The sequence below is a fragment of the Bos mutus genome, chromosome 11 (genome assembly GCF_027580195.1).
Source record: "Bos mutus isolate GX-2022 chromosome 11, NWIPB_WYAK_1.1, whole genome shotgun sequence".
NCBI classification, from domain to species: Eukaryota; Metazoa; Chordata; class Mammalia; order Artiodactyla; family Bovidae; genus Bos; species Bos mutus.
The window spans coordinates 68,486,556-68,509,014 of NC_091627.1; the positions used below are offsets into that span (position 1 = coordinate 68,486,556).

At 34.1% G+C, this 22,459-nt stretch overlaps 1 protein-coding gene across 2 annotated transcripts in view; it reads left to right on the forward strand.

Moving 5' to 3' along the window:
- Nucleotides 1-21,508, forward strand: part of PPP4R3B (protein phosphatase 4 regulatory subunit 3B) — a 52,844-nt gene extending 31,336 nt beyond the window's left edge. Inside the window, exons 9-16 of one of the 2 annotated variants that reach the window (XM_070379545.1) lie at nucleotides 4-106; nucleotides 2,447-2,488; nucleotides 4,254-4,412; nucleotides 9,190-9,359; nucleotides 11,213-11,352; nucleotides 11,753-11,916; nucleotides 13,345-13,547; nucleotides 19,868-21,508. In XM_070379545.1, coding sequence (XP_070235646.1) covers nucleotides 4-106; nucleotides 2,447-2,488; nucleotides 4,254-4,412; nucleotides 9,190-9,359; nucleotides 11,213-11,352; nucleotides 11,753-11,916; nucleotides 13,345-13,547; nucleotides 19,868-19,963 — 1,077 coding nt within the window. In that variant the 3' untranslated portion in view covers nucleotides 19,964-21,508. Of the gene's footprint in view, nucleotides 1-3; nucleotides 107-2,446; nucleotides 2,489-4,253; nucleotides 4,413-9,189; nucleotides 9,360-11,212; nucleotides 11,353-11,731; nucleotides 11,917-13,344; nucleotides 13,548-19,867 lie in introns of both variants that reach the window. The other variant, XM_005889463.3, reaches the window with a different exon arrangement.
- The last annotated feature ends 951 nt before the right edge of the window (nucleotides 21,509-22,459 follow it).

Sequence of the window (22,459 nt, forward strand, 5' to 3'; positions counted from 1 at the left end):
CAGAAAACTGAAAAAAGTGAATTTCTAAATTTCTTCTACAACCATTGTATGCATGTCCTCACAGCACCACTTTTGACCAATACTTCAGAAGACAGACGTGAAAAGGGTAGGGCCTCTTACTTACCTGCTTATGATTTCTGTTTTAAAAGATCAAGATAAGTATTAAAGCTAATAACAGTCTCTTTACTTGATGCTTTTTATGACAGGGAAATTATTACTTAAAATTTTAACCTACAATACAAAATCATGGTTTTTGTAGAGAAGTGTGTACAAAATGTGGCAGAAAGTATTACACCTTGAGGAAGAGAGATGTGAACACTTAGCAAAAGAAGATTGTTCCCAGTGTTCTTAAGAGTTAATATCAGAGTGAGTAAGTGTAGAAAGTATATTGCCTACATTAGAAAATCCAAGGGAACCATCATTTTAGAGTTGGCAATACAGTAAAAAATGCTTTAATTTCAGAACATAAGGATCAGAAGTTTTAAAAGTTGGTTAAAGCAGAGAATAATAATTTTTAAAAATAAACTGAACATTTACTTTACATGCTGACTCTTACTGATAGTTCGAATAGGGTCAAGTCCTTTTTTGTTTTTGTTTTTTTTCTTTTTGTGTGTGTGTGTGCATGCGCGTGTGTGTTAGTCGCTCAATCGTGTCCAGCTCTTTGCTACCCCACAGACTGTAGTCCACCAGGTTTCTCTGTCCATGGGATTCTCCAGGCAAGAATACTGGAGTGCATTGCCATTCCCTTCTCCAGAGGAACTTCTCAACCCAGGGATCGAACTCTGGGCTCCTGTATTGCAGGCAGATTCTTTACCATTTGAGCTCCTGGAAAGTTTTTTTTTGTATATGGGTTTTCTTTAATTGTGGTGGCTCAGACGGTAAAGAATCTGCCTGCAATGCAGGAGAACTGGGTTCAGTCCCTAGGTTGGGAAGATCCCCTGGAGAAAGGAGTCTACCTATTCCAGTATTCTTGCTTGGAGAATTCTGTGGACAGAGGAGCCTGGCAGGCTACAGTCCATGGGGTTGCAAAGAGTTAGACACGACTGAGCAACTAACATTGTCACTTTCACTTTCTTTTCTTTAATTGTATTTCCATATTTCATTCTTACATAAACAGCACCATAATTTATCAGCTATAATTTCTGGTTTCAGTTTATTAAAGTGGAGTAAAAACCGAAACATATTTTTTAAGCAATCTGAGTGTAGAATTCTGCTGTGGTTTTAAGTACTTTACCTTTAAGTGTTTAAGTATTCATAATTTTGTGCAACTAAGTTGAGTTCTGCTGTATTTAACTTAGCCATAGGTATTACAGTTCTGTGACATTTAATTAATCTGCAGTATTTAAATTATGTGGTCATGTGCCAAATATAACTAGCTAAAGAACTGACTCTTGGAGAAGTATACAGCTCATCTGGTGAAGTGAGAAATGTTGGGGGGCATAAGCTCAGAAAATGATGGTCTATCTGTTAAATCAGTTAAGAGGAAGTCAATTAAAATGTTTGTTAAACTAATAAAAATTGTATACCCTAGATAATACTATCAGCTCCACTTTTTAATTTATATCTTAGGAAGCATTTATGCATATGCATGACAGATATAAGAATGTCCTTGCATTGTTCACTGTAGGAAATGAAAATGTAGTATATTTGTACGGTGGAATACTAATTAGCGGTCAAAATAATTGAATTTTGATCTGTCAACTGATTAGTTCTCCAAAATATAAAATTGAATGGATAAAAAAAGCATGTCACATGTTTTCTTTCAGAAAGTTTCCATTTATATAAATTAAATGCATTTTTAGCTTTCATTTTTAAGTAAAACGTTTCCAGCATACAGAAATATTTAGATAATAGCATCACAGATATATATTTCCCATTGCTTTGTCAGTACTGACTTGTGCTTTTTCAGTTTTTAAAAAATAAATTATACATAGTTTCTTATGCATGCTCATTTTACCCCATCCCCATCCTTCAAGAAATGCTAAATTTGGAGTTTTGCACCCCTGTTTTTTATATTACTGTGACATGTATAATGTGGTGTTATTTTTCACAGTAACTTATTTCTAGCTTTCTGTTGTTACAGACAATGCTCTGGTATACATTATTATGTTTCCTTACATAAATATGCTCTAAGATGTGAACCTAGGAATCGAAACTTTTAGTATTCTTAATTTGTTTTAATTCAAAGCATAAGTGACTAATTGTTAAAATCTGTGTTATCTTATCAGAATATTTGATACCATCTTTTAATAATTGTTCATCTGCACCCAAGCCTCTAAAAAAATTGCAGATAGAGGTATAATATTTGACTGAAGCTCCTAATTCTTAATGGTTATTTTGCTGGTAAAATGGGGTTATGATCAAAGATGTGCTTTGTATGTTGTAAAGTGCTAAGGAAGTGTGAGGTATTATTACTAAAGTCACTGATTTTAATTTTTTTTATTAGATAATGTAGTTGGATCTAACAAAAGCAGCACGATTTGCCCTGGTAAGTATAAATTCTTATTTTATGAACTAATGCAAATTGTAAGTTTTTTCCTATTCAGAATATAATGTACATACAGAAAACTAGGAAAGGTTTGTTTTCACCCAAAAAATCCAAAACTAGGTTTTTAAAAGAAAAAAAATTCAACTCTAATATCAAAGATGGAAAATCCATTTGAAACTTTGTTGGTTTTTTTTCCTGTAAATTTAGAGCTTATGCCCTGCATTTTTTTTTTTTTAGAAGATTGAGTTGAGGATTAGTTCCTTCTTATTTTTTAAATAAATAAACTAAGGCAAATCAGTTAGGAAGTAGTCTTCATAACAGTCTTTCATACATAGATGTCTCATGAATCTGAGTATAAGCACTGTTATTTCTACTTGGAACATATGTATCAGGTATTGACCTGGTAATATGGAAAATATGCTGTGTGTACCTAAGCATCCTGTCTTTTCTACAAGGCTCATCAGAGTTCTAGGGAAGCCAGTTTCAAATAAGGAAGCAATTCAGAGATTGAATTATTAGATACATAGTGAGTGATTTCACGTCCTAATTTGGGAAAGTGAAAATAAGACATTTAATTTGTTGAAAAATCTTTTGTAAATAAAATTTGGGAATTGAGAAATTAAAGAGAATTTTTTTTTTTTTAATTTTATTTTATTTTTAAACTTTACATAATTGTATTAGTTTTGCCAAATATCAAAATGAATCCGCCACAGGTATACATGTGTTCCCCATCCTGAACCTCTTCCCTCCTCCCTCCCAAGAGAATTGTTTTTAATGGTAAGAAACTAGTTCAAATATTGACTGTGGTATTGGCTGTTATACTAATTAGTCTGGAGCAGGTAAAACTCTTTTTAGATTTATAGTAGAAAAGATCTTTGAGTATCAGAATGGTATTTTCTGTACTTGATGGTCATTCTTTTATTAAAAAGAATGCTGAAATTTCTTCCTGATAATATCATGTGATGTTCCTCAAAATATTTATGTGAAAAATAAAATAGTTGGACTAGATGATGTCAGTTTTTTTTCCTATTCTCTAAGGCTTTGATTCCATAATTTCTTCACAGCTTAATGTTTTCTTGCTTAAAATATTTATAGTAGGTATGGATAATTATCTATATATTCAGTCTTGATATTCTAGAAGCAATTGTAAATCATTCCATGAGTATGTAAACAAAAGACTCTTGAGGAAGAAAAAACTGGAATATTTTAGTAGGCCTTTCATTGATATCATGATTTGATGTTAAAAAGATTATTGTCTTAAAATCTTGATATAATATTTTCCACTTGATATTCAAACCGCCAGAAATGTCCTTTTCTTAAAGATGTCTTTAAAGAAAGCATATTAATTTTTCTTGAGAAATTTGTGTTGCACCACTTTAGGCAAAAAGTTTAAGATATTTCCTCTTTACTATGGGGTAGATCCTTTTATAGACCCATTAATGTTAATAATGATAGCACATATTACAAAATCATTACTAAGAAAATCTCAGTGCAATGAAGGTCTTATTATCATGTTTGTAGATTATTATGTAACATACTTAAGTATTTTATATTAGAGCCTTAGAAAGTATTTGGTAGGTAAAACTACTAATACTTCTGGAGAGTCTACCTAATGAAAAAATAAAAATCTGGAGCTTCTTTAATTGATACAAAAATTAGGAGAAAACAGTTTTACTTTTCTTCTAAAATAAAGGATTTATACTTAGTATTCTCTTTGTCTAGATGTGTTGCAGTGTGTATTTTCATAGAATGATTTTCTTTGCAGATAATTATCAAACAGCACAGCTGCTTGCCTTAATTTTAGAACTACTCACATTTTGTGTGGAACATCACACGTATCACATAAAAAACTATATTATGAACAAGGACTTGCTAAGAAGAGTCTTGGTCTTGATGAATTCAAAGCACACTTTTCTGGCCTTGTGTAAGTAACAGTTTTAATGAACATTCTTGTAAAATGTCTTATGGAACAACATTTTTAATAGTTTTATTTAATATTTATTTAATAGTCTTTTATTTAAAGGACAAGAGGAATAGGTCATAGTGCTTCTCCCACCTACATATTGCTCACATTTAGATTCAGTTGTGATATAATACCATGTGCAATGATGTCACTAACAGAACCTCTCCTGCCATCTTTTACATCTGTTTCATCAAACTGTCATTTAGTAGTGACTCTTATTTTTGAGATATGGGCCTTGATATGTATTTGTGTAACTCAGGTTTTTTAAACTTGTAAAATTAAGTTATGGGTAGCCCTTAAGTAGACCTTTTGGACCAATAAAAATCAAACTTTAATGCTGATGTTTGCTCAAATGTGGATTTTTGGTACACTCCTTTTCTTTCTCATAATTTCACCTGCAGATAGAGGTAAAGAAACCTTCTCTTTCAAAATAAGAGCTTTGTGGATTTTTTTCTGAGCATGAAAATCATAGTTAAACATGAAAATCATAGTTAAAATGTAAACATTTAATGTATAGAGAAGAGGTTAATCTCCCTACTACAACCTTAATTTTTAAGGCCTTAATAAAGCCAGTGTTAACTGCCTGCACTACTTCTTTACCATTCCTTTTTCCATACCTGTGCAAATTTACATAAACATTCACACATGTATAGGTTTTCATGTTTTATTTTTATAGAAACATGATCATGCTAACACACATCTCAGCCCCTTCATGTTACTCTAGCTCACTGGATATCAGTTCAGTTCAGTCGCTCAGTTGTGTCCGGATCTTTGCGACCCCACGAATCGCAGCACACCAGGCCTCCCTGTCCATCACCAACTCCTGGAGTTCACTCAGACTCACGTCCTTAAAGCTCAACATTCAGAAAACGAAGATCATGGCATCTGGTCCCATCACTTCATGGGAAATAGATGGGGAAACGGTGGAAACAGTGTCAGACTTTATTTTTTGGGGGCTCCAAAATCACTGCAGATGGTGACTGCAGCCATGAAATTAAAAGACGCTTATTCCTTGGAAGAAAAGTTACGACCAACCTAGATAGCATATTTGGAGAAGGCAATGGCACCCCACTCCAGTACTCTTGCCTGGAAAATCCCATGGATGGAGGAGCTTGGTAGGCTGCAGTCCATGCTAAGGGTCGGACACGACTAAGCGACTTCACTTTCACTTTTCACTTTCATGCATTGGAGAAGGAAATGGCAACCCACTCCAGTGTTCTTGTCTGGAGAATCCCAGGGACAGGGGAGCCTGGTGAGCTGCCATCGGGGGTCGCACAGAGTCGGACACGACTGAAGTGACTTAGCAGCAACAGATAGCATATTGAAAAGCAGAGACATTGGATATGGCATGAACTAATATTTTTCCTAAACATAGCTGAGTAAGAGTTCATAAAGTGGCTCTTCCACAACTTAGTCTACCATTCTCCGCTACATGGATTACAAAATTGTTTGGGTATTTTGCCATTCCAAATAATAATGTAGTAATTAGCCTAGTACATAAATCTTTACTGGTTTATTTCCATAGTGTAGATCCCCAGTATTGGTATTGCCAGGGCAAAAGTTACTATATTTTTAATATATCCTTCTTCAATTTTAATTTAACATAATAGCCTCCAGATTACTTTCTCAAAAGGTTGAGGCACCTGACGTGAAAAATGCATTCATTGAATAGCACTCAATGTGACTGCTTTTTTAAATGTTATCCAGCTGATGATGGAAAATGTATTCTGTGTCTTAATTTGTATTTTCCTTGATACCATCTTTTCACATTTTAGTGTTTTTGTATTTTATCTGCTCTGAATTGCCTATTATCTTTTTCTTAGAGCTCTTATATATTAGAGATATTGGCAATTTATCACATTTTGGGGAACAAAATGTCCCGTCTCATTTGTCTTTACCTTGACTTGTGGCATTGTTTTCCATATAATTGCTATAAAATTCTTTATGATGACAAATATGTCTGTATGGGTTTTTTTGTCTTGCTTAAAGTCTTCTATGTCCTGCTACTGGTGCTGCTGCTAAGTCACTTCAGTCGTGTCCAACTTTGTGCGACCCCATAGACGGCAGCCCACCAGGCTCCCCCGTCCCTGGGATTCTCCAGGCAAGAACACTGGAGTGGGTTGCCATTTCCTTCTCCAATGCATGAGAGTGAAAAGTGAAAGTGAAGTTGCTCAGTCGTGTCCGACCCTCAGTGACCCCATGGACTGCAGCCTTCCAGGCTCCTCCATCCATGGGATTTTCCAGGCAAAAGTACTGGAGTGGGGTGCCATTGCCTTCTCCACTTCTATGTCCTAAGTTTATACAAATATACTCCTTGATTTTCTTCTAATATGTTTGTTTTTTTTTTTTTTTTTTGCCACGCCTCTTTAGTATGTGGGATCTTAGTTCCCTGGCCAGGCAGGGATAGTCCCCTGTATTGGGAGTGTGGAGTTTTATTTTGTTTTTTAATAATTTGATTTTTTTTTTTTGGCTGTGCTGGGTCTTCACTGTTGCAGGGGCTTTTCTCTAATTGCAGGGAGTGGCAGCTACTCTCTAGTTGCCTTGTTCAGGCTTCTCATTGCAATGGCTTCTCTTATTGTGGAACGTGGGCTCTAGGACCCGCAGACTACAGTAGTTGTGACATATGGGCTCAGAAGTTTCAGTTCCAGGGCTCTGGAGCACAGGCTCCATAGTTGTGGCACACAGGCTTAGTTGCTCCAGGGCACATGGAATCTTCCCCATCAGGGATCAAATCAGAGTCTCCTGCACATGTGCTCAGTTGTGTCCAACTCTTTGCAACCCCTGGATGGTAGTCCACCGGGCTTCTCTATTCATGGGATTTTCCAGGCAAAAATACCGGAATGAGTTGCCATTTCCTTCTCTAGGAAATCTCTCCAATCCAGGGATCGAACCCATGTCTCCTGCCTTGAAGGCAGATCCTTTACCATCTGAGCCACCAGGGAAGCCCAGGAGTATGGAGTCTTAAGCACTAAACCACTAGGGAATTCCCCTAGCTTTTCTCTGGATGGATGACCAATTGTACTAACACCTTATTAAATAAACTATATTTTCCGTACTGAATTAAAATACTTTTGATACATAATGTTACCGTATACATTTGTCTTATGTCTGAATCATCTGTCCTTTTATTTCACAAGATAAAATGAATGAGAATGTTTATTTTGTCATTATAGTATCTCTGGTATAAAGTTTAATATCTGCCTAGCACCTCTTCTGTTTTCTTTTTCATAATTTTCTTGGTTCTTAGACATTTGTTCTTCCACAGCAACTTAAAAATAACTTTATCCATTTCATCCTGATTAGAGTTACATTAAACCTTTATATTTTGAAAGAATTGATGTTCTCATGCTAGATTTTCCTGTATGGCTTTCTATAAATAGTCCTTTCTGAAATGACTGCTTATTGGTCCTATTTAAATGGATATATCATATTTGAATGAATATCCAGTATTTAAATGTTTATATTGCATTAAGATTTCAGTTATTATAAACATGCTGTTTTAATAGCTTTGTGTGCATGTTCATTCACCAGCAACATATGAAATTGCCTGTTTCCTCAGGTATTTGCCAGTACTTCAGTCTTTTTAATCCCGAATAAACTAGTTCTTACCCTTCTATAAAAAAGAGGTGATGTTTTAAGTCTAGCACTTCTGTCCACACCTGTTTTAAGTGTTACAGTGATCACGCATTCATACCTTATGTGGCCTATTTCTGTTTTATTTTCAGATAATATTTAGAACCTCTTTCGATAGACACAACTTCTTCTTTTAGTAACTTCCATCTGTGAACGAGGGTTTGTAATGAGACTAACTTAGAAAATCAGAAGCTTTGTGTTTTAAAGGATGTGGCTTAGTGGTATCTATAGAATAAATTAAGCTACCTAGGAGAGAGGTTATAAGTTAAAAGATAAACAAACATAAAAATAAGGGATTGAAATCAGTTGTGTTTCATCAAAGTTTTAGTAATATTGCTAAATTTGTTTAGCTTTATTTAACCAGGGAAAAGACTAGTTAAAGGGAAATTTTCATTTCAATATTCTAAAATGTGAAAAGCCAAATTATACTGCTTATTTACTACTCTGTCACTCTTTTACAAATACAGTCTGATCTGCCATAGTACAGTTTACCAAAGATTAAACAGCTTATTATAATCTAGAGGTAGTGTTGATTCACAGATGATTTTCCCAAGGCAGAGAAAACTGGAATAGCCTTCACCAGAAAAGTAAAGCAACTCCTTAGCTCTCCTGTATACAGGTAACAGGAGCACCTTTGGCTGTATTTTCAGAAAATTTAAAAGAAGCACCTACTTCCAAAGCTTCCCTGACTCCCTTCTCCCCCCATCCCACAAAGAGTTAAGGAAGTCTTGGCTCTTGGCAGGTTGCACCATTCTTGTCCCCTTCCTAATGACAGCCCTGCTGATTCTAAGCTGCCTTCACTATATTGTCTCATGTCCACCAGCTCTGCTCTAAATAGTGCCAGCATTTGTATTGTGTGGGTTTTGTGTATTTTCTAATCTCTCTGCCTTGTAGCTCTCTGCCTACCAGTTGGCATTTTGTTAGCTCCCTACGTAAGTTTTACAAGTTTTGAGTGGTCTTAATTCTATTTTTCTCAAAACCCAATTATTTTTAATGCAGTTTTGCTTTTTACTTCAGATGAACATATACATTTCTTTATGTAGAAATACCTGTACAATAATTAACATTAGATTATCCACTTATTCCCTGTATTTTTTTTAATTAGGTGCTCTCCGTTTTATGAGGCGAATAATTGGCCTTAAAGATGAATTTTACAATCGTTACATCACGAAGGGAAATCTTTTTGAGCCAGTTGTAAATGCTCTTCTGGATAATGGAACTCGGTACAATCTATTGAATTCAGCTGTTATTGAGTTATTTGAATTTATAAGAGTGGTAAGTTTATATTAAAAGATTCTTAGTAAAAATATATGTTTAGTGATGTTAATATTTTATATTATGAAATTCATCATAGTATTTTAAATCATGTTTACTCTATATTCTTCTCAGTTCCTTTTTTTTTGGGGGGGGGGGTGCGGCTAAATGGCTCGGGATGTTTAGCATATGTGGATGTTTCACTCTGGCATGCCATTCATATGATATCTGTGATCTATTGTAAGGGTAGTGATAAAAATAAATAGAAAAGTTGAAAATAATTCCCTTGGTAGACATTAATATAAGATGCATAAAAAGTAGGATGTTATGATGGAATTTTAAGTTGAAGAGACTGTTAGGTGAACTATTCCAACTGCCTTATTTTATTAATGAGGGCTTGAGACACCCAAGTGATTAGCTGACCTATTCAAATGCATTCATTTGTTTAGGAGCACAGTCAGGGCTTGAAGATAACGGTGCAGCTCAGTCTCGGGCAACAAAAGAATTGTCATAAAAGATGTAGAGAAAGCTCTATGTGAATAGCAGAGATAAGATGAAAACTGAAGAACTGGTACAGTAAATTTACCCTGTCCCACACACTGAAATGATTCCACTGGCGGACATGGCCACATGATCAGAAAGAACTTGAAAAAAGAAAATCAAAGCTAGAAATTACTTTTTTCTTGCAAGTCAAATTTGAACTGATGACACACTATTCTCAAGTCAACATTATTTGGCAGACTTAGAGTAGTCATTTGCTATGAGTATAATTTGCAAAAAGGATGAAGAAGATAGAAGTACTAGCCTTAGAAAAAAGGGAAAATAGTTAATTAGCTCACCAACTTTCTGAACCCAGGTTCACAGCGCACTGTTCTGTGAATTAGAGATTAATTTTTATATTTTTTCCTTTAAAATTTTTGTTGAGATACAGATCAAATGAAGTGTAGGGTTCATAATGCCATCCCTATTCCTATGATTGAATTTGTTTTTCTGAAAATAATTTTGAGTGGTTGATAAATACACTTTGAATCCCAAGACTTAGCTTTTTTTCCTGCAATATATTTTTTGATTCAGATATTCAGGGGAACTAGTTGAAAGACTTAAAGTCAGATTATGGTTTATTTTTAAAGAAACCGCATGTATACTTTAGTCCTGGATCACAACCTGTTTTTAATAATGAGCCTGCTTTTCACCATGGCATCTGCATTGATCGCTTAAAATCATTAAGAATTTAGAATTTATTACTGTTGGTCTAGAGAACTGGAAATACACAGGAGGAAGTCAAGTTGTTTTATCAGATATGTGTATGTGATATAGTTGGAGGAATCTGTTTATTTTTTAGTAAGACTTACCTTGCTTTGATAGTTAAGCAAGGAGTCATTAAATAATATTTTTCAGTGTTTTTTGAAAATATAATTTCAAAATCTGCTTTCTAACTAGGTGTGCACTCTTGATCAGGCCATCTAGTCTCTCATAGGCTCAATTTTCCCTTTCTGTAAAATAGGAATAATAAAGCCTATTTCATAGAATTGTTATGAGAGTCAAGTGAAATTGTATGTGAAAGTGCTTATTTTAAGTTGTAAAGTACTATTATGTAAATGCAAAAAATAAATAGGTGATATAAAGTAAATACATTTATGTTTCAAATGTTCTATATAGTCTCCCAGAAGGGCTTCAGGGAATTGCTTCTTTTTTTCCCAAGTTTTCTTTGGAGTCCTGGCTCATGTATAAAGAAACTAGGACATTTATTTTTGGAAGGTGATTTGAAAAACCTTTTTTTCGATCAGCTTTGGAACTATAAAAGAAATTTTTTTAAGTTTTTCTTCTAGCAAGTATTGTATTATATTTGAAATATAAATTTTGTGCTTATACAGGAAGATATCAAGTCTCTAACTGCACATATAGTTGAAAACTTTTACAAAGCACTTGAATCGATTGAATATGTTCAGACATTCAAAGGATTGAAGACTAAATATGAGCAAGAAAAAGACAGACAAAATCAGAAACTGAACAGGTATTTTTTAAGTATATTACATTTATAATCTATAAAATTATGTCCAAAGCCATATGTAGTTTGATCTTACATATGAAATTTACCCAGGAATTTCCTATCATTAGAAAATACAGGGTTGTATAGGAGGGTAGGCTGTTCTCCCTGCCCTGAATCCTTTATATAAAAAATTACTGCTCCAAATCTTAACTCAAGATAAAATTTTAGGTTAGTGTACAAATATCCTTGGAGTGTTCTCTGGTTACATATTCTTTCACAACTGATTATAAGTTATACTCACTTAAAATTATTTCATTTCCTCTTGGTTATACGTATTTATTCTCATTTAAACTGGTCAGGAATTTTAAGTCGTTACTCAATACTTGTGATATATTTCTTACAGTGTACCATCTATATTACGTAGTAACAGATTTCGCAGAGATGCAAAGGCGTTGGAAGAGGATGAAGAAATGTGGTTTAATGAAGATGATGAGGAGGAAGGAAAAACAGTTGTTGCACCAGTGGAAAAATCTAAGGCAGAAGATGATTTTCCAGATAGTTATGAAAAATTCATGGAGACTAAAAAAGGTATTAAAGTGTTGAATTTTTGATTAGCTCATTCTCTTATTTAGTATAGCAATTATATAGTTGCTTGTGAGGTTGTGATCACAGTTTATAAAGCATGAAAGGCATGCTAAATAAAAACCTTTTAAATAAAATTATCGCTTTTTTTAAATCTGATTTTTCAAAACATTTCTCATGTTTAAAATATTTTTCTTGAAACCTGCTCTTTTGTGATGCTCTTCATTTGCTATTTAGAAATTGCATTGTCTGTTTATACTTTGCCTTCTGTGAACAGTTACGGCTTTATGTTTATACTGAAGTCTCCAATAATGATAGAGATCATAGAGATCCAAAGAAACTTTCCAGTGCACTCTGTCATTTACAGCTGAGGAAACTAAGCTTAAAGAGAGAAGTACTTTGCTCTTTGAAATTTTTTAATTGTTAGTAAAACTTTCATAAAGATAAAATGTCGAGAGGGAAAGTAATAGTAAAATTTCCTGTCTTTCAAATATGCTTAACTTGTCTGTAAAACTAAGATTTTACTAGTGTTTTTCAAAAGAAGCAATCACTTTTAATTCTATGACTTGAGAAATTACCACTATTAGATAGTACCATACTGCATATATCATTTAAATGTTTCAAAAAAGTTATATCTTGAAGGGCAAAAGCACTTCCTAGGCTTTAGTAAGTTGGTGATTTTGAATGTTAGATTTTTCTTAAGGCATTTCTCATGAGTTAGTGTTTCATTAATTTCTTACTACATTTTCCTTGAAACTCTTCTTACCAGACTCACTCATTTTCTACTCACTGCTAAGTTCTGTTTACTTCAGCCTGGGGGAGCAAATAACCTGTGAAAATGTCCTAAGAAACAGGTACCTTTTGGTAGCCAAATTCTTTTTTTACTCATTACACCCACTGCCCTAACTATTGTCAAAAGAGGCAGTGAGGCAGTACCTGAAGTACTGCATAAGAATCATATATAAAAATAGTAGCAGCCAGATGTTAAAAGATAGTAGACACCCTTGTCATAAAGGAAACAGATAAAGGAACCTGGAATATTCAGAAAATAAATAAGCATGATCATAATCATTTTCTTTAGGCATTTTTGACTTGTGAGAGAGATTATTAGGTTTTCATGAGTATGGAAGTATAGATTTAGTGAGTGGACGATTTAGAGAGACAATTAAAAAAAAGACAGCAAGTGAGACCTTGGGAGGGTCCTAGTTAGAGCAGTGGAGAATTCCAGGGTAGGGTGGTTAATCAGTTACCTGATTCTTAAGGTCTTTTCTAACCCTGGGATTTCTAAGATGACAGCTAATGAAGACGTATCACTGTACTCATCATGCTCTGCCCACTTAGTTCTTACAAAAAAACAAAAGTTATTGTTCTTTTCAGATGCTTTGACTTAGCAATATTTACCAACAAAGATTCAAATATTTATGTTTGCTTTAGCAAAGGAAAGTGAAGATAAGGAAAACCTTCCAAAAAGGACATCTTCTGGTGGCTTCAAATTTACTTTCTCCCACTCCACCAGTGCTGCTAATGGAGCAAACAGTACAAACAGCAAATCTGTAGTGGCTCAGACACCACCAGCAAGTTCTAATGGATCCTCTTCCAAAACTACAAACTTGGCCACATCCGTAACAGCCACCAAGGTATGTGAAACTGCTCTACACACAAACAAACTTTGCTGTTTTCATCTTTAAAATTATTTCATGTTACCTGAAGAAAAATTGGAATAAAAATAATTTCAAAGAAGAAAAAAAGTTGCACACATTGTCATAAGAAAATGACTGTTAACATCTGACTGTTCTTTAGGTGTGTGGGTTTATCTGACACAGTTGTGGTCTTTGTATAAATACGCACAGTTTTGTATCCTGCTTTTATTTGTTATAAAAATTTTTCTATGTTATTAAAACATTGTTGATGACCAGAATTTCATTTTATTTAGCTGTATCATAGTATTTGTAAGCATCCCCTCCCCCCACCAGTACTTGGGAGGACATAAGTTGATTCCGGTATTTCACTGACTACTGCTGCTATTGCATTTTAAATTATTTTCTTGGATAAATGAGTAAAAATGTTTTTGAACATATTGTCAAATTCCTCTCCAGAAAGACTATACCAGTTAGTTACCATAAGCATTGTATGAGTATGCTTGGCTCACTGCCACTTTGGCAGTGTTATTTTAATGATTTTTAATATTTATTATTCAGTAGCAGAAACAGTATTAATATATATATCATTCCCCAGTTGTGTCTTTTGTTACCAGTAAAGTTGAATATTAGCCTTTTTGATTTGCTCTTCTGTTAATTGTCTCTTCATAGTCTTGCCTTTTTTAAATTGGTTTGTTATTTTAGTGAGTGAGTCTTTAAGAATATTATTAATAACCTTTTTGTCATTCACAGAGCAAATGTATTTCCCAATGGTTACCTTTTTTATGTAAAATAGTTTAAATTGTATATAAAATGTTTTTATTTCCTTTATGTTATCATTATATGTAAAAATATACTTTTCCCCAAAAAGGAGTGGCTTAAAAATAAAAAGGCATATAAATATAGGACAACTTTAGTATAAGGGTAGAAGGACAAGAAAAGGCCATAGTCAAAAACCTAACTGAAGTCAAGCTCGTTTTAAACACAAAATACAAGTCTGAGTTTTTTTGTTTTTTTTTTTACAAAAATGTAGAATCTTAAGTATTTGTAGCAAGGTGGGTTCTTGACTAAATGTCACAGAAATCGCATTTTCAATGGGATTCTTCTGTTTTGTAAAACACAGTTTATGTTAGGGAATAAGAACTTTTAAGTTTTCATTTTTTTGATAGGACAATTTAGTGTATTATTGTGACACTATATTAAGAATATTATATTGTTTGGATTCAGATCTTGACTCTGCCTCTTTTTATCTGTTAAATCTCTCCAGGCTTTAGTTTTCTCATTTTAAAGAGGAATAAGTCAGTACCTCCTTTATCAGTTTGTAGTGAAGATTAAATTATTTAATAGATGTAAAGAGCTTAGAACACTATTTGGCACAACTCAATATATACTAGCTTTTTTTCGTTAAGTCAAAGTAATACATGTACTTGCTTTTAAAAGGCAAATAGTATTAAAATTATTGAGGAAAAAACAGTCCTCTTTTCCTCTCCACAGAGAAAGCTTGGATATCTTCTATTAATACCTGTTTCTTTTATTTCTAAACAGTGTGCTAATACTGCCATATTATTTTACCACTCCTTACCACATCCTCACCCTTATTATTCTCTGTATCACAATTTTTGGTTAAAACAATATTTGATAATCTTATAGCTATAACAATGTAAATATTTTTATTAAATTTTTTCCTGCTCTTTTCTATAGTGTATTTTGCTTTGTAACTTTTTTAAATAATTGCCACCATTTTTTCATTCGTTGCAACAGTTATGTGCCTCTTACTCATTCTTTCAGTACCTCTCAAGTTAGTTTCCACATAGTCTCTTCCTTGGAGATGTCTCTCTTGAAGACTCCCATCTTGTCCCAGCCTGAATTGGTTGCTATCTAGACTTGCTGCACAGCTGTTGTCTTAAGGCTGCCTCTGCCATCACCCTAATACTTAACTTTGCCTTTCTTTTTTTCTTACATTGACTGTTTCCTGGATCTCAAGTCTCTGTTCTCTTTCTTGATTTTCCATTTCATTTATTGGAGCGTACCCTCTCTGTTTCCTGAGAAAAGGATTCCATGAGAGATAAAAGTATAAGACCTGGCATGTAGGAAGATGTCATTATTGTATCCCCATACTTGATTGACAGTTTAACTGAATGTAGAAGGAACCAAATTAGAAGTAATTTTCTTCCAAAAATTTGAAGTTATTGCTGCCAAGAAATCCAGAGACATTCTTATTCCTAATTCTTCGTGTGTGAATTTAATTTGTCTTTCTTGGAAGCATTTGGGGTTTTATCCCTGTATTCTGAAACTTAAAAATGAAATACTTTGGGCTTTCTCAGTTAAAAGTCATGACCTTTAGTTTTGGGACACTTTATATTCTTTCACTATAGCTTTTTGTTTGGATATTGTGCCTTGTTAATTTATCTTATAATTTTTCTCTCCATTTACTCATTTTTTTAATGGTTCTATTCTTTGGGTTGTCTCCCTGAGTTTTCAGTTTATTATCCTTCCAGATAATTTTTTATTTATGAACAAGCAAAATCAAGTGCAAGCACAAATGCTTATTTTAGCCTTATGACACTAATAGCAGATTGCCAAATACATTTGATCTACATTTTTAGGGGGAACAGGTAGAAAAATAGTAATTGTTCTTAGAAAACAAACTAATTGTTCAGTCACTCAAGACTATCACAAAAATTTGATATTGAGCAAGATAGGAGCTCACAGAGTAAAGCAGTAGTTATATTGGCTCTCAACCTTTTTTCAATAAACTGACCACATTTCTAAGTGAAGGCAAATTCTTTATCACCAATGGTCCTTTAACCATTTCACCATCATTGTTTTTCAGGTGTCCAGAAAATTGATTCAGAGATAGATAAGTTCTTTTTTAGATTGTTTTCCATTATAAGTTATTACAAGATATTGAATATACTCCCTGTGCTATACAGTAGGTCCTTGTTTGTTATCTGTTTTACATATAGTATTGTGTACATGTTAATCCCAAACTCCTCTAATTTATCCTCTCCCTCCTCCCTTTCCCCTTTGGTGATCATAATTTTCTATGTCTGTGAGTCTGTTTCTGTTTTGTAAACAAGTTCATTTGTATCGTTCTTTCTAGATTCCATGTATAAGCAATACCATGTTTGTTTTTCTGATTTCATTGCATATGATAATCTCTAGGTCTATCCATGTTGCTGCAAATGGCATTATTTCATTCTTTTTTATAGCTGATTAATATACCACTGTGTATGTATACCACATCTTCTTTATCCATTCATCCATTGATGGATACTTAGGTTGCTTCCATGTCTTGCCTATTGTAAATTGTACTGCTCTGAACATTGGGGTGCAGTTTGTCAGAATATATGCCCAGGAGTGAGATTACTGTATCATATGGTAACTCTGGTTTTTTAAGGAACCCCTCCGTACTGTTCTCCATAGTGGCTGCACCAATTTACATTACCACCAATACCGTAAGCGGGTTCCTTTTTCTCCACGCCCTCTCTAGCATTTATTATGTGTAGACGTTTTTTTGATAATGGCCATTCTGACCAGAGGAGGTAATACCTCATTATAGTTTTGATTTGCATTTCTCTAATAATTAACAACATCGAGCATCTTTTCATGTGCCTGTTGGCCATCTGTATGTCTTCTTTGGAGAAGTGTCTATTTAGATCTTCTGCCCAATTTTTAATAGGGTTTTTTTTTTTGTTGCCTTGAACAGTTTATTAATTTTGGATTTTAACCCCTTACTGGTCGTACATATCATTTACAAATATTTCCTCCCATTCAATAAGTTGTCTTTTCATCTTTGCTTTGCAAAAGCTTTTAAGTTTAATTAGGTCCCATTTGTCTATTTTTGCTTTGTTTTAGGAAACTGATCCAAAAAAATAATGTCATAGAGTATTCTGCCTTTGTTTTTATCTAGAAGTTTATAGTATTTGGCCTTACATTTAGGTCTTTGCTTCCCTGGTGGATCAGAGGTTAAAGCGTCTGCCTGCATTATGGGAGACCTGGGTTCAATCCCTGGGTCAGGAAGATCCCCTGGAGAAGGAAATGGCAACCCGCTCCAGTATTCTTGCCTAGAGGATCCCATGGATGGAGGAGCCTGGTGGGCTATAGTCCATGGGGTCACAAAGAGTCGGACATGACTGAGTGACTTTAGGTCTTTAATCCATTTCGAGTTTATTTTTGTATATGGTATTAGAAAACATTCTGATTTCATTTAAAACATGTATATGTAAAAGAATTTGTCCCTTTTCACCCTGGCACCTTACCCTACCTGCCCTTCACTGTGTCTGAAGTCCTGAAATGCAGAACATTTCTGGCTCCTCTTCCTTATGGTTGTTATTGGTTGGTGAGCTGGAATCTCCTGGTGGGAGATCTCATGGTGGGGGTGGGCATGCAGTAGGGGAATGAATTGTAGAATTGAGGACTCAGTTGTCTGTTTCACTGACTCCACCATTAACTATCTTTATCTTCCCTGATTTCCCTAGTATTTTAGTACTCTTTCTTTCTACTCTTTTCTGGGGTTAAGATGAATCAGTTTGCTTCCTTCTCATTTCTATATTCTCCTGAAATACTTCTTTCTTGACTTTGTTCTCCATTAAAAATGAGTTGTTTTGCCTCTCTGATTTCTTTTTCAAAAATGCCTTGACATCTTTCATCTGCTGTTTTCTCATTTCCTTTTTGGTCTTTGTTGATATATTGTCAGAAATAAAAAATTTTAAAGAGAGTATAATCCCTGGGAAAGCAATCCAACAAGGAATTTAACTTTGGTGACGTATCCGTACCATGGAATACTAGAATTTAAAAGAATGATATAGAACTTTGTGTACTAACATTGAAAGCTGGTATTTATTCAAAAACAACATTTATAGTTGTATATGAAAAGTCTGGAACCTATCAAATTCTTCACAGTATGCATCTGTGGATTTATAGTTCCTTTTACTTCCAATATTTATTTTGTATCTTTATTCTTTATGCTAAACATGATTTTTAAATGTACAATGAGTTTATGGTGTGTATATGTATAGATAATAGAGATAAAATTAAAAAATTGTGTAGCTGAGTGTTTCAGACAAAATATTTATTGATCTTATGCCAAAAATTATTTTTAATTGTTAACCTTTTGGAACTGAAATGTGTGTACCTTGTGATATATAGGATTAAAAGCAGAATTAAAACTTTCCTTTGCTGTCATTCCTGTGACTATCAGACTGGTGCCTTTTGTACTGTAATTATGTCTTCTACCTCTTAACTCCACTCGTCCAACTTATTTAGCTAGAAGCCAAATAACAAATGATGATTATGGTAATAGTAGCTAATATCAATTAGCAAATAGTAACTACGTACCAAGCACTGTACCAAGGGCTTTATAAGTTAAATTTAGCCATACTGCTTCTTGCTTATCCAAATTAAGATGTGTGTGTTATCAAGCTGAGAAGCAGAAAGATGCTCACTATGTAAGTTTTATCTTGTTCACAGACTTTCTGATAACTGTTTCTAGCTGCTCAGAGCCCTTTGTTGATTAATACTGCAGTGCTTCAGTTATATTCTGGTAAAGTGTTAATGCCAGATGCCTGGATTCTTTAGGTATAAAGCTACTTAGGTTTGAAATACAACTTTATTTCTGTTGTATTTGCTTATCCTATAGAGATCTTAAGGGTTTGAACTAGATGTAGTATATAAATTTCATGGGATTGGCTCGTATTAATGCATACCTGAGGACATATAATTTTCTGGGTAAAGTATCCAGAGCTTTAATAGAATTTTCAAAGGGGTCCATTACTCATGAAGGGTCCAACGCCTAAAATACCACATCCTTTTCTTTTAGTTAGAGAGAGCTAGCCCTCAATTTTTTAGTCATTAGTTTTTAGAAACCATTTCATGTGTTTATTATGTCAGCCATTTTTAAGTATTTTTCAAAAGCAGAACAAAAACAACGATGTGTACTAAGTGATGAAATACATACATGAGGAACAGACTAAAAGGAGACTCCTTGTCACTGGCTGGCTATCCTCTCTAGTTTAAGATTAGAGAAGTGAACTAGTTTACTTCCAAGGTCTTTCCAGCTCCAAATGTCATGATTCTTTGTGAGTCCTGCTATTTGGAGATAAGTTATTTTCCACAGTGAAATTTTGCTGGATTATCCTGAGCCAAGTAAAAAAGTTGAGGGTAATTTAAGAATGCCACCAATTGTGCTTACTAAGTAGTCATAATATCAAGCAGTTCCTTTATCAAACTCAGAAATAATGTTTCAAGTATAATAATGTGATTAGTTTAGAAAAATGATTTTTAGTTACATGTTAAAATTTTTTTTTATTCTTCACTAGGGAAGTTTGGTTGGTTTAGTGGATTATCCAGATGATGAAGAGGAAGAGGAAGAGGAAGAAACATCTCCCAGGAAAAGACCTCGTCTTGGCTCATAAAATATTTACTGGGGCCCCTCAACATGTGGTTGAACAAAAATGCTGCAACTGTTCAATGAGCTGAAAATCTGAATCAGAAAGCTTTCTCACTTGAACTTATAAGTATACAAGGAATAGAAAAAGACACTCAGTATATCAGCTAGGAGAGTTTAGTTCTGTAAAAAAACAAAAACAGGCTTCCCAGGAACTTGATCGCTTGCTAGTAATTAAGAGACTTGCCCTTCAGGATGTCAAAAAAAAAAAAAAAGTTAGTAACCTGGGAGGTAGCTTCTCAGCAAGGAAACTCTCAGGTTTGGGGATGGTTTAGGGAAGGGATAAAGTTGGTAAGGTATCATTAATGCAGGGTTGCTCCATGGGGGTTTCTGATCTAGAAACAATTATAAAACTTCAGTTGCAAACCCAATAACATTACTTGTATAATGGTGCTGGCCATGTTGTTCTTTAATCAGTTGCCTCTGACTTTTATGGAAAACATTCAACTATCATTAAAAAATGAAGTTAAGCTGTTGGGACCATTTCTTTGAAGATCTAACAAATTCAGCCTTATTGGTAGTTGGAGGGAAATACACCCTGTGTTACAGCACATGTTGAGTTTTCTCCATCAGGAAATTTCAGTGTGTATTTTGATGAAAACAAGCTGGATTAAAATGGACAGTTTTGTTACTGTAACTTTAAAATCAGCACTTTTAGAGATAACAGATGCCAAGAATCAGTACAGTAGTATTCCAAAGTGATTTTCTCTAGAAACGGGAGTATATTGAACAGAACGTTTTCAACTGCCTACCAGTACAATCTTGTGGAAGATGCTTTAAAGTCACTTTCTACTTGGTTAGTAAAGGTTTCTCTGAAGAGCTGCAGGCACGTTTTAAGGTGTAATTTATAAAGACTAACATACAAAGAACAGTGCTGAATTAAGTGGCATTTAATATCTATAGGCCATTTTGGTCCAAGAAGTTACTTCAGTGTCAGTTAGTATGCAGCACCTGAAGCTTTTCCATAAACAAGGGTGTAATATGAAAGCTGCTTTTTTTTTTTTTTTTTTTTAAGAATAAAAGCACATTCCATGTACGAAAATGAGTTTAAAGTAATAAACTGAGGCAAACAGTTAAGAGGTTTTATTTTTAGAACAGCAAGTTAACTAAATATTTTAATGTTAGTTTGCTCATCTGTGATCTGAGATCATGCTGAAGTGAGAAAAACATCCCCCAAACTATAATACATTGGGGGGGGTGGGGAGACTAAAATTAGTAATTCCAGCTACAGTCTTCAGATCACCTTTGTAATGTGTTATGGGTCCATTTTTCCTGGAATAGCTTAAACTGAAGCAGTTTCCCCTGTTTTGGAGATTTTGTAGTTAATTTTAATTTTGGCTATTGTTTGGAGGATGGGCTGTTGTGTAGATATGAAGTATAGTTTTTCCATAAAACAGATGTTTATTTTGTATTAAAAATACCACTGTACTTGTTTTACACCATTTGTATACATGTGGTGATATTAATGCTGACCTGTAAAATTCAGGAATTAAAATGTGACCCTGTAATTCTATGGTTGCTGCTTTTGTTTGGTTTGTTGTAAGTATAAGTAAACTTCATTTTGAGTTATGTTCATTTTACAGTATTTTTTAAAAGCCAGTATGTTTTCCATAGATACTTATTATAGACCACTGTGTCATAACACCAATCTGAATGAAAGAATTCTAAACAAAGGCCAACCTCACAGTAAATATCGCTGATACTAAGAGAAGGTATGCCTTGGGTCCTAAAGTCCTAGCACCGAAGGATCACAGCATGGGGGCAGTAGCTCCTCTTTCATTAAAGGTGCATATAACGGAAACTCCACCTCGTAACAGTCAAGTGACTCAGGAGAACTTAAACAAATATCAGTAAAGTTACTACAGGAAAACATTTTCTTTCAAGCAAGTTTTATCAAGCTCCTTCCCTCTTCTTAGTTCTTGTTAAATTTCCTCTTAGAATCTAAGAAGCCCAGCCTTAAAACATTTCCCTTTCTACTCTTGATTCTTCCTGGTAAAGTAACTTTGAGTTCCAGTAGGAAGTTTTATCTTTATCTTAGGAAGTTTTTCTTTCTGAAGAACTGCCACAGGTGAAACATGTGATGCATTATTATCATAGGAACCTTTTCTTATAGCATATTGTGAATATTTTCTTGAATTACAGGAAAACACTTTCCATGGTACAGATGCTCAGCCACAGTGAAATGAGAGCAAGACTTAAAAATATCGCTTGAAAGGATAACTTAAGATGGCATGTTAGCTGCTGTCCTAAATGACTACCCTCAGGCAGATCAAGATTTTTTATCTTCACTCAGTGAAGCAAGCCAGAGCCCACATTTGTATGCCTGAGGTTCTCTTAAAATAGTTATCTGTAAACATGTATGCAATATAAAACCTATTTTTAATAAAAAGCTTCATGAAATAAATTTCTGTGTTTCAATCACTAGTTTTCCACTTGTCCATGTAAGCAATGAAAATGTGACATA